Source organism: Perca fluviatilis, chromosome 16 (genome assembly GCF_010015445.1).
Source record: "Perca fluviatilis chromosome 16, GENO_Pfluv_1.0, whole genome shotgun sequence".
Classification (NCBI taxonomy): Eukaryota; Metazoa; Chordata; class Actinopteri; order Perciformes; family Percidae; genus Perca; species Perca fluviatilis.
In genome coordinates, this window is record NC_053127.1 from 15,529,243 (window position 1) to 15,544,868 (window position 15,626).

Below are 15,626 nucleotides of genomic sequence, written 5' to 3' on the forward strand. Positions count from 1 at the left end.
ATTATTACATCATTATGAATGTGCTCCAAATATTAACACAGCTCTGCCATGTGTGTGTGTGTGTCTCATATATATTCATTCTACATGCAACGTCTGCTACTATAGATTTATATCTTAAGAGCTACATAAACACACAGTACATCCCCTTAATAGAAAGCCAGTGGACAAGCCTTACCTCTACAGGCTGTGAGGGGATCTTGAGTTTGGAAAGTGAGGCCTTGCTGTTGGACTTCATCTCTCCCATGGTGCTGCTGTGCGACTGTCCACTGTAGCTTTCGGCTTGTGAGCTCTTGGGTTCTGCCGTTTCCTGGCCGTCCATAGGCCGCACATACGCTGTGGGCTTCTGCAGCATGGAGCCGGGTTTGGACATGAGAGACGGGGGAAATGCCTGACTCGAGTGCTGTCCAGTGGAGAAGGTGGTGTGAACCCGTGAGGGAGAGTCCCAGTTGGCCTCCCTGTCTCGTGGGGACTTGGAGCGGTAGCGCTCCTTGCTGTGATGCTGCTCGGCAGACAAGGAGCTGCGCAAGTGGCTGTTGCTGCCGGAGGAACTCAGAGAGCCCTTGGCCGGACTAGATGTGTGTGACTTTGAGTGCTCTGACCCTCCGCTGTGTTTACTTGACTTCTTTTCCCGCACCTCCCCTCCGTGTCTTTGGCTACTGCTGCTGCTGCCACTAGTGCCACTGCCTCTCTGGCTACTGTGCCCGCCCTGGAGACCAGAGCGTTTCTGGGACTGGGATGAAGATCCACCTGCTGCAGGACCAACAGGAGTCCACTTGCTGCTCTGGCTGCTGCCACCGCTACCGACGACGCGCTGGTCCCCACCAAATAAAGGTGGGCCCGATTTCTCCTCAGAGGAAGACGAGCTGTTAGAAGGTTTACCGCCAAGCTTAGGAAGTGTGTCACCAATCGGCTCTTTCATCTCGTCGTAATTGCCCAGCATGCTCTGAATACGGCTTGACAGTTTATCTTCCTTGCTGGACTGAAGAGAGAAGCAGAGAAAGGGGAAAGAGGTGGGAGAGAAGACAGTGTGATGAAAGAAATAGAGAGAATAGAGAAAGCAGAGACAAAAATCATTGAGAAAATAAAAGAATATGGAAGAAAATAAGTGAGAGAAATGGAGAGGGAAAGCAGAGAGAAGAGGGGGCAGAGAAAACAGTCATTATGGGCACAGGTTCAACACTTGGGTTAATTGCTTTCCAACAAAACACTGAAAATGAAGAGAAAGTCTTTAAACCGAGTCAGGCCCGTTTTTAAACTGTAACTAAATGTTACTTTTTTAATCCTTTCCTGTTGAATACATTTTGAAAGAAAGAAAGAAAAGAAATGTAGCACTCCAACAAAAAACTTAAAATCACTATATGCAAAATTAGCATAATTGAAATGCAGATTTACATCTGACAAAAGAAAGAACGTAATTATATCCAAAACAATGGGATACCAGTTTTATATGAAAAATGATTGACGGAACATTGAGAAAATAATCAATTGAACATTCAGATGAGCCAATCACATGGTTAGCTTGTTCAAACTGGTCCCAGATCAGTCCACACCCATCTGTGAACACATAAGAGTCTACCCATAGTTCAAACACAGAGGTTAATCAATCACTTTGAGACCACAGGTTCCAGCAGTAACAGTCTGTGCAGAATATCCAGTTTCACACGAAGCCTCAGACCTGGATTTTGTTTGACAGATTCACACAGAGGGTGAGGAAACACAAGCAGTTATCTGTAGCAGGAAATGTAACTAGCGTGGTCATAACACGCACACCACTACCTTCTGCTAGCATGGCCTGGCTCACGTGTGTGGTTGGATTAAGTGAAGCATCACCCATTTTGTTATGGGGGGGGGGGTACTACTAGTACTAGCATAAATTACGTGCTTTGTTATGATTGTATTAAACCACCAGCGAAATAGAAATAGCCTCTGTTTTTTGTAATTACAAGTACTTAATACAAGTACTTTAAAAAAGGCTGATATTATGGCTTATCACACATACTGGCACATACGTTGGCTGATAAAGCTAAAAACAAGTATAAAAAGAAAGTGCTTGAGGTAAATTAGAAACAGCTGAATCATTACACAGTTTGTTCAACAAACATTGTTTACAGAGACATAAATTGCAACAATGTAGTGTGTGTTGGCAGAAGTCTGTAAAAACAAGAACGTTATTAAAACATTCTTGCATTGTGCTGTATTGCATCGTACAGCCCGTTTGGTCTGCAGAAAGTTTGCCAGGAGCCGGTTTACATATTCGGGAACTTTACCTCCATGCTGACCAGAGTTGCAGAGACTTTGGTTCCTTCCCTGCAAAAAGTCTCTGGTCCTGAGGCCGTATTTCCCTGCTGGCCAGGAACTATCCTTTCCAACATCACTTCAAACCTTGCATTTCCACAACAGTAAGTTACAAAAACAAATCACGGATTGCTGTCTCTTCCAAATTTCCTCTGCTGTCTTTTTGCTTGCAAAAATTAACTATGGCATCAGTTTTTAACCTGTTACCTGGCTAATTTGCTTCATCCGTGTGGTTCTTAAAATGCAGTAAAAAGACAAACATGAATGTGCTTCATGGATTTTTTATTTAGTGAGTATTTGCTTAGAATGTGCTTAGTTTCTGGGGCAAATAAGATCGATCAATCAATCAGCTTGCCTCGGTGCCTGATGAGGGACTCCTCCAATGTTAACCACATAAAGCACAACTAATATTTGTAAAATAGACAATTTAGTGTACATTTTGCAGAGCTGACGACTGGAGTGAAGCGAATTGTATAATATAGACATACTGTATATACACACAAACAAATAGTTCGTGGCACCATTTAAAAGGCCTATTTGATAAACAAAATCAATAATCACAATATGTATTCATACATACTTACAGTGTGTACAGTATACATTACATGCAGTATGCTGTACTTTATCATCAAATATACCAATACCACAGTTTAACTTTCAACAGATAATTTTGTGCTCTTCATTCTGTGCAACTGTGTGAACTCAGCACCATAAAATGTTACTGCTGCTTTGCTGGTCTACATCTGGGAGGCCACAGCTGCAGCTGCGTGCACACATGGCCTTTAATGCAGAACACAGTAAACTTCCACTTAGTGGAGCGTGACAGAGGGTGGAAAAAAGTCAAACTGAAGCTTACATAAGACTCAAGCAAGAGACAAAAAATACAAAGTGTAGAAAAGCCAGTAGACTTAAACCGTTGGCTTTTTCAACATTTGTTGAGCCAGTTTGTACTAGGTTTCTGAAGACTGCTTTTTTTCTTTTTCTTTTTTTCCTGTGCAAAAGGTCAAGGGCTTTTCCTTCTTCAGAGTCAGCTTTTTACCTTTCACTTTGTTGTGGTACAAAACACACAGGCCAGCCACTCATCGCTCACCTCTGGTCCCTTTCTATTCCCAACCTGTCAGGACACATTCCTCTCTGCCTCTTTGATGGCCAACTCTAGCTAAGGAGAAGAGCCACTTACCTCTGCTCAAATCTGGTTAGTGGCAAAGATTAGACCAGTTCAGAGAACTCAAATCCTCTTTACAATTATACTGTCCGGGTGGGAGCTGGCTGGCCTACATCTATGCATGTCTGTGAGCACAGGAGGAAGACATGGGGGGTGGGGGGGCTGGCATGATCTTATGTTTACCTTCGTTAGCTGCACTAGAAAACAGCCGACCAAAGACAGGTGTTGTCAAGTCGACACTTTTGCATCTTGTGCAGAGTTAGTCAATGGCTGACTATCTGACAGCTAACCATTATTTAATTTAAGCCAACAAATGTTTGAAAAATCATCAGATAGTTTCTAATACCTATGATTGACGTAACCAGATATGTTGCACACAGTTCAGCCAGCTTGAAATTTGTGCAAGATCATCTTGATAAAAAGAAGGACGGTCATTGTCAGTAGAGCTTGTTCAGACGTGTCCCGCGTGGGTATTAAAGCATTTCTTGAGTTTGCCCTATTTAGCTTTCATAACACAAAGTACAAACTAAACCAAGACTGCAGGATCCTGAAGGTCATTATGACAAAGAAACAAAAAAAAAAAAATCTTTCATTAAATTACAACTACTAAGTTTGTTTTTTCAGTATGATGTAGAAATGAAGTCAAACAAATATTACGTGAAGTGTGCCTTTGCCATAGAAGCCTGAAGCCAAAAAAATCATTTTAGCAGCAAAGCAGGCAAAAAGAAAGCAAAGATATAGGTTTCAAAAAAAAAAAAAAGTGCAGGTCTCTAACTTTTTTCATCACCATCCCAAACTGTCCCAAAACACAAGATAAACGGTCCAAAAATAAATGCTGGTCATCCCAATTATAAAATGACAAAAGTGATGTGTGATATAATGAATTATCAAATAGCTTTGCATTTTATAAAAACATTTTTTAGATAAACCTATTCATTGATTTGTAATATCTGTAAACTTTGTTTCACACTATGTAACTACTAGTCTGGATCAACGGAAGTACATTTCCAGGATAATTGCCTGACATCCGGCGCATGATGTCCCTCACCTTCTGCTCTCTTTGTGTTGCCGTTCTCAAACTCTGTTTGCTTCGGGAAACAATAACAAACTTCGAGCTATCAAGCTACACGCTGAAAATGGCAGGTTTTGAAGAAAATTTGGATTGCGCAGTAAGGCAGGCCTGCTTGTTTTTTTTGGGGAATGATTGTAAAGATTTACAAAGAATATGTTTACGCCATTTACTCTCTAACTGCTACATTTTGGGGCAGATTGATGGAGATTGCTATGGACGAAGTACACTCATTTGTTCCTCTGTCAATATCTCTGTCAATATATCTCTGTCAATATCTCTGTTGAATCAACACAGGAAAGCAAAGAAGTGATAGTTCCTCCCCCCAATTTTTAATCTCACCCTTTTAACCTTGTCTATATATGTATGGTTATTTATGACCACTCTTGCAGGGCAGCCCCCCACCCCTTATATTAATTAATTAATTAATTAATTAAGTATCTATGTTGTATTGATGTCTCTATGTTTATAGCTTTTGTTTTTAGGTTGTTGTGTGGTGATTGTTGGAGCTTGTATTGCAAGACAAATTTCCGTGTATACGGACAATAAAGTGCTATCTATCTATCTATCTATCTATCTATCTATCTATCTATCTATCTACACGCGGTGATACAATGGTAAGAGCAAATGATGTTTAACAATGTATCTAGTCAATTTAAATAGCTCCCGTTACTGTATTGTGTGAACAGCAAACTTCATTTAATATTGTATGTGGCGTTTTCTTTTATCGGGGTGCAAATGTTCCACCAAAACAAGTTCCTTCACGAGAGAATTTTGCAGGACCACCGTCACTGCGTCCGGAGCTTAGCGCCGCCGAAGATGGTTGCGATTGGTTTAACGAAATACAAAAAAAAAAAAAAAATGTATGTGTGGTGTAGCCAGACCTTACTCAGCGCTGTAGATAGGTCTGGCAATGCGAAACTAGTTACTGCTTGACAGCCACAGTCCATCTTCTCGCTGTGTACGCGTGCATTACGGAGTTCTTGCACACTCTTGAATTGTGTACTCCCACACAATACTACATGTACAACTTTGTCAGAAATTAATGCTATGGCTTAATCACAGTTTTTTTTTTTTTTTAAGGCTAGGTCTACTTTCCAAAATGTGTTTTCTTTTTTCATCCCCGGGACGGCGGGACACCCTTAAGTTAGAGCCCTGATGTGTGTTGACAAAACTGTATTAACATGAATGCTCCAGGTAGTATGTGCGGTTCTCACTTCCTGTCACTGCTACAAATTCCTCTAAACTGACTAATCAATGACAGGTCAACACGGAATGATAGGTAAGCAAACTTACCACTTTGTAGGGTTCAGGGAAGAGAGGTGAATTTGCTGGAAAGGCCTCTCCTCCTCCCTGCTGGATTTCTTGATTTCTCCTTTCTCTTTCTTTCATTCGGAGCACATTCCGGTCCTCACGGTTCATGTTGCTAATAACGCAAACAGAACAACAACAAGTCAACATAAAAACACGCCGAGGAGAGACTGTAAACAGACTTCTTATCTTGTGGCTTTACAAGGATGGCTATAAAAAAGACGCGGTATCATGAAAGTGAGACGTTCATGAAAGAAACACCTGACGAGTCTGTAAGAATTTCCCTAAAACTTCAACAGTGAGGTAACAACTAAACAACATTAGCCCTTCAGTTTTCTATCCTGCTAGGATTCCTTGGTCCAGAAATGACAACCAACAAGTACAAGTTTCCAACTATTCCACACAGATCATACAGTCAGGATGCCATCATCTACCCTCTACTTTTGAGTCAGTATTTTGGTCAACCACAAACAGGACCATCATCAGTGAAACCCCACACATCCTGAACAGAGGGGAGCACAGAGATGACCTGTGGAGAAAGTAGTCTCTAATAGGCTTAGACTGGTCTAGTCAATGCTCAGTAGCCTACTTCTACAGCAAATAATCTGCTTGTACAGATGGTCAATGTAAACTTGTACACCAGCTGAAAATACTAATGGCCGTTTTCTACATTGTCATACAACTACAATTTGGATGGTTGTTAGCTCACAAAATATATCATTCAAATAGAAAAGTTTGTTTTTTTGGAGTCACTGTAAAAGCATCACTCACGACATGAAAAGAATATGAAAATATTCTCAGTAGTAGCATAAAAAGGTAAATCAGCCTGTAATTAGCATTAAATAATAACCTGCATGCTATTAAACTGTAGCTTGAAGCCTCCAACTTCATAACGGTTTGCTAAACACACATGTCTGCCCTTCCTGTCCTTCTGAGCATAATGTGTGTAGTGCAAACATAAAAGTAGAGAGCTATTTGAGGGCAGAAACCTTGTAAGTGAATGTATGGATTCACCCCAAAGAGACAAACATTGAATGCATGAACGTGTAACAAAAGTGTGTCCATTACCAGAGGATAAAACACAATGCTGTTATTGTCTTTTTAACAAATGGTAAAACTTCAAAATAAAAATGTTCCGCTGGATGCCACTTCGGGAGTATTAAAACATGGGCATATGGACAGAACAAGTGCGTGTTTATTAAGGAGCAACCAACCTGACAAAGTACAAAATGTAACTGTTATGTCTGTTGTGCACCTTGTTTAACAGAAAGCAACTGCAGAGCTTTTGAAACTGGAAACAAGCAAATTATCAGCCTGCCGAACGACTCCCAGTTTGAGTTGAAAGCTTCACTGACAACAATGACTTAAAGGCTGTTGACAGAGTGTGATTATACAGCAACCACCCGGTCTCCTCCTAGATTATAAACACAACACACAAGGGTGTTTTCAATCTTCACTAAGTATGAATGAAAAGATGAAAAGAAGCAAAGAGGAAACCGTTTTTAGAACAGGAAAAAAAAACAAAAAAAAAACACTACACACAGCGAAGTCAAAGAAGACGTGAAAAGGTACACAAACAAGGCTACATATAAAGCTTATCAGTAAGTCTTAATAGTACTTTTCCAACCAAAGTCTTTCCAAAGCCAGTGCCTGTTTTACATCATCAACAACCCCGCAACTATGAGTCATCACTCATAAAAGGCAACGTGATTTACACACTATAGCTAGGTTACATTAAACCAAAGCACAGGAAGCGACCGAGGTCATCGAGAACTGTGTCAGACCACCAATAACACCAGTTCCATCAAAGGGAGGTGTGAAGACGAGGAGAAAACATTGTTTAGGCTAGCCATCATTCAAACATCTATCAACAGCCAACGGTTATCATCTCTGGACTTTATTTGATTTTCAGCACAGCTAAGAACAAAGTTTAGACGATACATTGTCTTAAACTGAACAGACAATGTTAGAGTACAAATGCACAATAACAAACTTGCTACAACTGATCTCCATTTACAGACAACAATGATCTATTACAGCTGACAAGAGTGGAAGATTTACTCCAGCCACATCCTAGTAAATTCAGCTTGATGTTAGTTATTTTTGCCTATTCTACCACCCAGCTGACAAGTACCAAGTATCATTTGAAGGTCTTTCATGGTACAAATGTCTGTGGTATAATAAAAAAAAAAAAAGTAAATAAATAAATAAAAATACAGTTTCATGGCCTGGAAATGACAGTCACTACAACTCCACTGGTTAGAAAAATACACAAATAAAAAAATAATGCGGCAAAGGGTGCATTTAGTATACTAGTACTACATGTACTGTATATGTTAATAAGCCTGTCAATGTCAGTTTTGGAGTGGGGCTGAATGTGTGAATGGGCAACTCTAAGTACAGTGTTGAATGGTCAAAAGCCTCAGGCACAGAATCCTTTGTAAACACTGCTCATGTCCATTCTGCCAACTAATTGGCCCAATCTATTCGTTTTTATTAGTTGAACAGGGGGGTTACACCCTGTCATACTGTAGCAGAGCACTTTAGAAAAATCAGACAGAAGTCTGCTAATAGTTTCAACAATACTTGAGCATACATGTTCGTATTTAGGCCCATACCCGCAAAGATCCTTCTAGTCCTCTTTATGGAGGAAAAAAGTCTGTGTGCTTTTGGTTTTGAATAAATATCGAAGTACACCAAGTAACCAAATGGAAAAAAAAGAATGTGAAAAACTTGGTGACGTGATGTGACTGTGTGAATATGGATTAAGCCTCTGAGCGCAACCTGTTTTTAAGGTGGCATTAAACCAGCCTAAAAACTCAAACAAGGTATATGGAGAAGCATGCCAAAAACCCAGTTAAACAATGCTTGTTTGCCAGTTCTTGTTTTGAGGAAATCATATGACTTTGAGGATAAGTAAATATGAATATTCCTATAGGAAACAAGCTACGCTAAACAATGAGATGTGGACGAACTTTGTATAAGAATCAAGTTTGCCATTTCAACTTATTGATTACTGAAAAACTTTGAACCAACTGTACTTCTGTCTATCACGAGTTTCCCAAGTGTCCAATACAGTGGGTAGAAGCTACTGTGTCACAAAAGACAGCAGGGACAGAGAAAAAAATAATCACTGCACAAAAATCTTATGCAGTGGAGAAAGTCTGCCTAAAGCTGCTTACACATATAGCCAACGGCCGACCGTTGACAGAAAAGCCAGTCGAAATGATCAGTCTCCCCGTGTTGGTCCAAAAAGTGCCACAGAACACACCAAAAAGACAAGACGAGACGTAATACATCTATTTAACAGCAGGCGGCGCTACTCTGTATTGTTGCCCAAGAAATGAAAACTGGCAGCTGATTGGACCAACGCGTCACATGGGTTTGTTTTCTCCGGAAATTCAAAGCCAGCCTGTCATGGCGACCGTTCAGAATACGATCTCATATTGTACTAAAATAGTTCACTGAAACATGTTTCTGAAAACATTTTAAGTAAGAAATAGGCCATGCAGTTGCTGAATCTGTCTTCATTTCAGCTCAACAAAGGTCAGTTTAAAAGATTTCATCAGATTTTGAGAGACTCTAGTCACCTCATTCCGAATGCCCTGCCGGCAACTGAACATGTCAGGTCGGCCAAAATGAACGCCGACAGCCACCCAGACTGACGACGGTGCGCGACACACCGAACAGACTCGAGTCTCTGACTCTGATTGAGCATAACTTATTTCTTTCTGGGGGCATTAACAAAAATTGGGGAATTTAAAAAAAAAAAAAAAAAAAAAAAGACATAACTCACTAACCACAATTTCAGCTGCCATTTAACATATGGCCTTCTGGAAAACCACGCATTAGTCCCCAGTTTGGTAAACACCCAGAACAAGCAATTTTATTTATATTATAGTTGTTTCAAGACCAAATGTTAAGAAGCACAGATCATAAATGAGCCCAGCCTGAATCCGAGGCCCAGGCCCTACAGAGTTGATCAGTTGCCAACAAAAGTAAGGTAGGCTGGTAGATTGTTTCAAAACAAGGAAAAAAAATTTGCCTAAGCAAATCACTTCTTATACAACACGAGTTGAAATGGCATTCGTTATTATCAATGTGTGGTGGCCAGCTACATTTATTGTAATCATTCAATGGTGTGCCAGACTGAAAAGGTCAAAGTCTGTAGAGTTGAAGAGGCAGTTCACTCTGTACCTAAATTAATCAGCTCATCTGTTTCTTACTCACAACATAACAGCCAGGCCATGTCTTTAACACAACCAAAAGAAAGGAAAAAAAAAAAAAGGAAGAATGGTGGTCATCTGAACACCATGAATACCAGTCTGGGATTCTGTGAGACAGCCAGTTAGACCATCCAAAACATTGTAGTATGACTTGTACAACGTAGTGAACATTAAGAAAAGTGCTTTATTCTTTCCAGACACAAAGAGAAATAAGGAAAGCAGCCAACTAGCCGTGCATTTCTTACCCTGACTGAGAGGCCATGGCCCCAACCACTGAAACATTGGAAGGAGGAGGGAGGAGGATTCAAAGGATCTCCCAGGGATTCAGAAGTATTCTCGTTATGACTTGTCAGCCTAAATTTCTACGCCAACCTCCTGCAGTAAAGACAACCTGGCACGTTTTTCCCTAAATGTATCTGTGGGCGTCCATCTGGAAGAGTGTAACTACAGTTTCTTTACTCGACTCGAAGGTACAGTGTATTTCCTTGGAGTGGTGACAAATCTGACTTAGGGAGGGGAGGTGACTGCTCGTTCTCGGTAGATACCACGTCTGCAAACAGCGGGGGTAGTCACATGCTAGGTGAAGTCTTAGAGGGCCGCAGCTTTTGTTTCTGTCTGTAGTGTTTTGAGGTTAAGGCATGTGTGGAGAACAAGAGTTGAAAAAAGGCTGGGGGTGGGTAAGTGCATAAATGTTAAGAGGGAATGTGTGTGAGAGAGAGAGAAAGATGGGATAAAAAGAGAGATTTGGCATGTCTCCAGTCCACAATAGTGTGAGACAGTCCTGGTGGTGCCTCTTGTCTTAATGCTAAGAGCGCTGTGGGCCAACTTTAATCTTCAGCTATGAGGACAAACTGCCTAGCAAGAGTAGAGGGATCTATTAATCACAGTAAATTAAAGCATGATAAAGAATAATTATGAATTAAAGAAAAATAGAGGCACTTACTGAGGCACAAAGCTCAACACAACAAAGCATAGTGATGATGATGAGGCATTTGTAGACTGCGGAAACATTGTAATACATGTCTGTTTAAAAAATAAAATAATCTCACTAATTACACCTTAAAGTCTTAAATCAAGGAGAGACAATGATTAAAAACTTAAAACTCAAAATGAGTAGTAGTAAAATGAAACGTGATAAAAAAGAGGTGGTTTAAGAAGAGAGGATTAACAATAAAGAAATAAATAAGCTTGATCCAAGACATACTTACTTAGCTATATTAATTTACAAAACAGCCTCACAGGCCATTAGGGGGAACAAATCTACAGGGAGGAAGACAGCATTAAGGGAGCAGTGAGAGGGGAACCAAATCTCACCTCTCTCTGAGAATGGAATGATCCACCTCGTCCCATAAAAGGAGATGTTATTTTACACCACAGGGCCTCTCCTCCATGTGATGTCACTGGCCTCTGTAAGGCCCAGCCAATCAGGGCCCATCTTCCCGTCAACAACCTCCCTCCCTCCCCCACTATGCCCCAGCACAGGGCAAAGCACCCGTGCAGCCTGTTAAAGAGACAGTGCGCCGTTTCCGGCGCGCAGGTTATAACAACGGGAGTTTTCATCAGCTATACATGATCATGATTAATACTGATTAATAATAGTATACACTAAGGTTTTTAAAAAGGTACCTACGATTGTGATTCTGTTTTTTCCCCCCCATTGTGCTGCTACTTTATGTAAAATATCTGTTGCATGTCTGTCAGTCCTGGGAGAAGGGTTCCCTGCTCTGCTGCTCATTCTGCGATCTCCCCTTTTTTCTCATATTAGTTTTTCCTTGTCCAAATCAAAGCTCTAAAGGAGAGCGGGTGTTATATATCGTAGATTGTTGTTAAAACCGTCCAGGCAAGTGAACTCACTCGAGTAAACATGACCACATTTTAGCAGTTTGGCTTAGGCAAGTACACAAAGTCTTTAATGTTATCATTTCTTCTCATCATATAGCTTTTACCTTTATCTTCTAGTTATTACACTCTTTGACTTGCTTTGAATTATGAAGGTTTTCTTTTATGTGATCATTCAGGAATTCTGTTGCAATAAAGTACTAAAGATTTTAAAGATTCCACTCTGGGCAACATGCATAATGATTTTGTCAGATCATTTTATAATCTTTATGATGTACTGTATGGTGTCACTTAAGGGCTAATGCAAAAGTAAGTCCTGACATAAAATGATGAAATCCAAATTTGGGAAACTCCCTTGACTCAGTTTACAATCACTTTGTGACATTTTGAAATGCCTAACTTTTCTGTAGACATGGTCGTTAATGGAAACTTTACGATTGCACAGAACTGAGGGACTCATGTTTTTGGAAATACTGTACTGTTTTAAATCATTTCAAATTTAATACTATCTAATCTAAAACACCATTTTACTATCTATTCCTCTCTCCATTTAAGTTCATACTTGCCAGGCGTAGTCATGCAAGGATTTATCAGGTATTTTCAGCACATCAATTATATATGCCATTTATTTTTAGAAATAGAAGCATGCTATTTGGTTGATTTAATCAATAACAAATCGCATTACGTAGAAATCGCAACTGGGCACCTACAAAGCTTTGTGATACCAACAAAATAGTATGGAGTCTAAAAATCTTGACAATTACAAATGGGCCCAATTTTACGTTAAAAGCTCACACCAAGTCGTTTTCATGTGAATCTTGGATGTTGTATATTATAAAAAAATATATATACAATATACAATATTGTATATATTATAATATATATATATATATATATATAATTACAACAACCCCCAAAACTGTTAACCGTCAAACTGTTTCCTGCATTCATACAAAGGCAGTTTGATAAGAGTATTTTATAATGCATCTGAACAACAAGTTGTCAGTAATGGGTACAGATGGGCAGTCAGCGCCACCTCCCCTGATGCTTTTGAAGCAAACCTGCTGACAGCAAGCATTCCAGAGGGAGTGTCCATTCAAATGCTGCAAAGCTGCCTCATATAAGCAGCTGTTTGGGGACGAGCGCCATCAAGACCACATGCCGCTTGGACAAGGTCTCTATCAGAAATGGCCAAAAAAACAATGACTTTTGACAATGCAGTGACTTTAAATCAACACTCTTACAAAATCAAATTGCTTTCCGTAGGAAACACAAATGGTAATATACATTAGCCGGACATAATCAGACAGTAGTAGGAGTAATGAATAAGCCTAATTTTCGGTCTTTTTACGTCAAGTATTTAGCTGATGATGTTTGAGGAAGACAATGTCAAAATTAGGATTAAGTGAGTATTCAGAATTCTTTAGTTCCTGCTTCAGTAAAAAAAAAAAAAAGTTAATATTTATTTGCAGTTTAAGATTAGCTTTAATTAACATGTCAAAACATGCTCTCTAAACAACTGCTTATATCCTTTCATTCAGGCAGGTTTGAAGCATTTGAACTGACTCACTGCCTGGAATGCCTCCACTCAGCAGGCATGCATTGTCTGAATCAGAGGGAGCGGATAGCATTTAGCAATAAGAGCCCAGTGCTGGGACTGTTCTGCATTTCAAAACTAATTAATCTTAGATTAATTTAGGAGCGTTTTTATATTTGCAATCTAGCAAGCCTGTTTACTGAGAAGTGGAGTAGAATCAGAGGTGTCAAGTAACAAAGTACAAATACTTCGTACATTTTGGGTATCTATCTAGTTGTATCTATCTTTACTGGAGTAATTATTTCACAGCAGACTTTTTCATTTTTCAATCAATTTTCACGCATGCATCTGTACTTTCTACTCCTTACATTTTAAAAATAGCCTCGTCACTCCTATTACAACTCTGCTTGTTTTCATTCCGACTTGTCATCGTCCAAAAAAATAAAAAAAAATAAAAAAATAAAACTAAAACCTATCCAGATAAATCGCGCCATCCGGACAGAGTGAATTTGATCGTGGTTGGATGAGAAGCATAAACATATACCATTCCGACACCCTATTGGTTTGTACGCGATCCATCGCACCTGCACCTGCACATGACACAAATCACGTCACACTCCAGCAAGGAAATAGCAGACGTACGTAGTGTAGTGCGAACTGATGTCCGTGGCAGAGACTCAAGAGAACTCGAGCAAAACGTCCCAACCAAGCACCAGCGAGGAGGTTGGTAGCCAGGAAGACCAGCCAACCCTTCTACATCCCTGGCTGTACCTGGAAGAATTTTTAGAAATGGTTGGATGCAAAAACAACTCCTTTCGAATGCGGCGCAAGCTCTGCACAACAAAGTACCACGAGCTAATTACAATACTTCTAGGCAATTAGTCATATCTTCCGCTCCATGAAACATGTTAATGCTCAGTAGTACACACATATGTAGGCCTGGGTGAAAAGTTTAATTAATTCGAATTTTTTGTTGCAGGCGATTTAAAAAATAAGTAAATCGAGTTTTTATGTAATGGCACATTTTTGGCTCCCCGGAGCTTCCGTAGAGTTAATTTCACATAGCAGTAGGGCAAGCGACAACAACAACATCATAGCACACACGAAACAGCAACAGCAAGTGACACAAACAACATGGCAGCGACAGGGACTAACATTAATTATTTTCTTAACCAGTCGTTTCATTACTTACTTATCCGTAATCTCCGCCGAAATGACCGACAGCTCGCGGTGCACTGTCCCCGGCTGACAGTCACCTATTCTGGGATAACTGAACCACCAGCTACAGCTGACCTGAAGGAGCACCATGCGGGGCACCAGAGGCGGTGTTGAGGAACTCTTTTGCGGCTCAACACCTCTACTAAATGCCGCTGATACAACCGAGCTGTGACGGAGGTCTGTAGCGGCTTAAACAACTTGCAATCGCCGCTCTGTAGCACGGAGCTCCGCTTCGACGTTTGTTTTTATCGCTACGAAAGAGCTTGCTACAGGTATGCTACATTCAAGAGACCATGGGATGTTAACGTACGTTACAGCAACAGATGGAAATAGGGAACCTTTATTCAAGTCTTTGTTTTTTTTTCCGACAACAGCAGTGACAAAGTGCTAGTTTGTGTCTGTTAGCTCATAGCTTTAGCGACAGACGGTTGTACGTCCTGCTGTTGGAATCCTACAGTGAAATACAGTCACACTTTTACACCGTTTAGCTGTCAGCATTTTAACCGTGTTTAATCCAGTTACTACTGTAGCTAACATTACCTGCTGCCAAGAGTAACGTGTTATTAGTGTTTACTAGCGTGACATGCAGTGATGTTTCTATTGCCTCTAACATCTGTTTCGGAGCATCAGAGAGCAGCGCAGACATTTAAGTGGCGCCATAACGACGCACAGAAATCCGCGTTGCTATTCCGTCCGGTAGATACCAGGCACTTTAACAAAAAAATGCGTTGCTGTCTCTTTTCACGGCAAACGCGCATGTGTGGAAAGCTGTCGCACAACAGCTGAAAAGTTGTGTTGCGCATGAACGTAGACAATTTTTAAACTTTACGGAGACAACCAAATAAAATACTGGACTTCTTTTGAAAAATGATTTTCCAGTTTTGTAGGTTTTGATTTGGGTTTTTTTTGCCAAGGGGGAAACCAGAGGCCATGAAACAGTTGCCAATTGACTCAATCTGGAAGCCA

At 40.3% G+C, this 15,626-nt stretch overlaps 1 protein-coding gene across 9 annotated transcripts in view; it reads right to left on the minus strand.

The window, feature by feature from the left end:
- Positions 1–15,626, minus strand: part of aff4 (AF4/FMR2 family, member 4) — a 33,099-nt gene that overhangs the window by 10,469 nt on the left and 7,004 nt on the right. For 3 of the 9 annotated variants that reach the window (XM_039777157.1, XM_039777156.1, XM_039777158.1), the window contains 2 exons: positions 5,826–5,955; positions 176–979 (listed from right to left, as the gene is read on the minus strand). In XM_039777157.1, coding sequence (XP_039633091.1) covers positions 176–979; positions 5,826–5,951 — 930 coding nt within the window. In that variant the 5' untranslated portion in view covers positions 5,952–5,955. Of the gene's footprint in view, positions 1–175; positions 980–5,825; positions 5,956–10,311; positions 10,570–15,626 lie in introns of those variants that run through there. The other 6 variants (XM_039777159.1, XM_039777154.1, XM_039777160.1 and 3 more) reach the window with 4 other exon arrangements.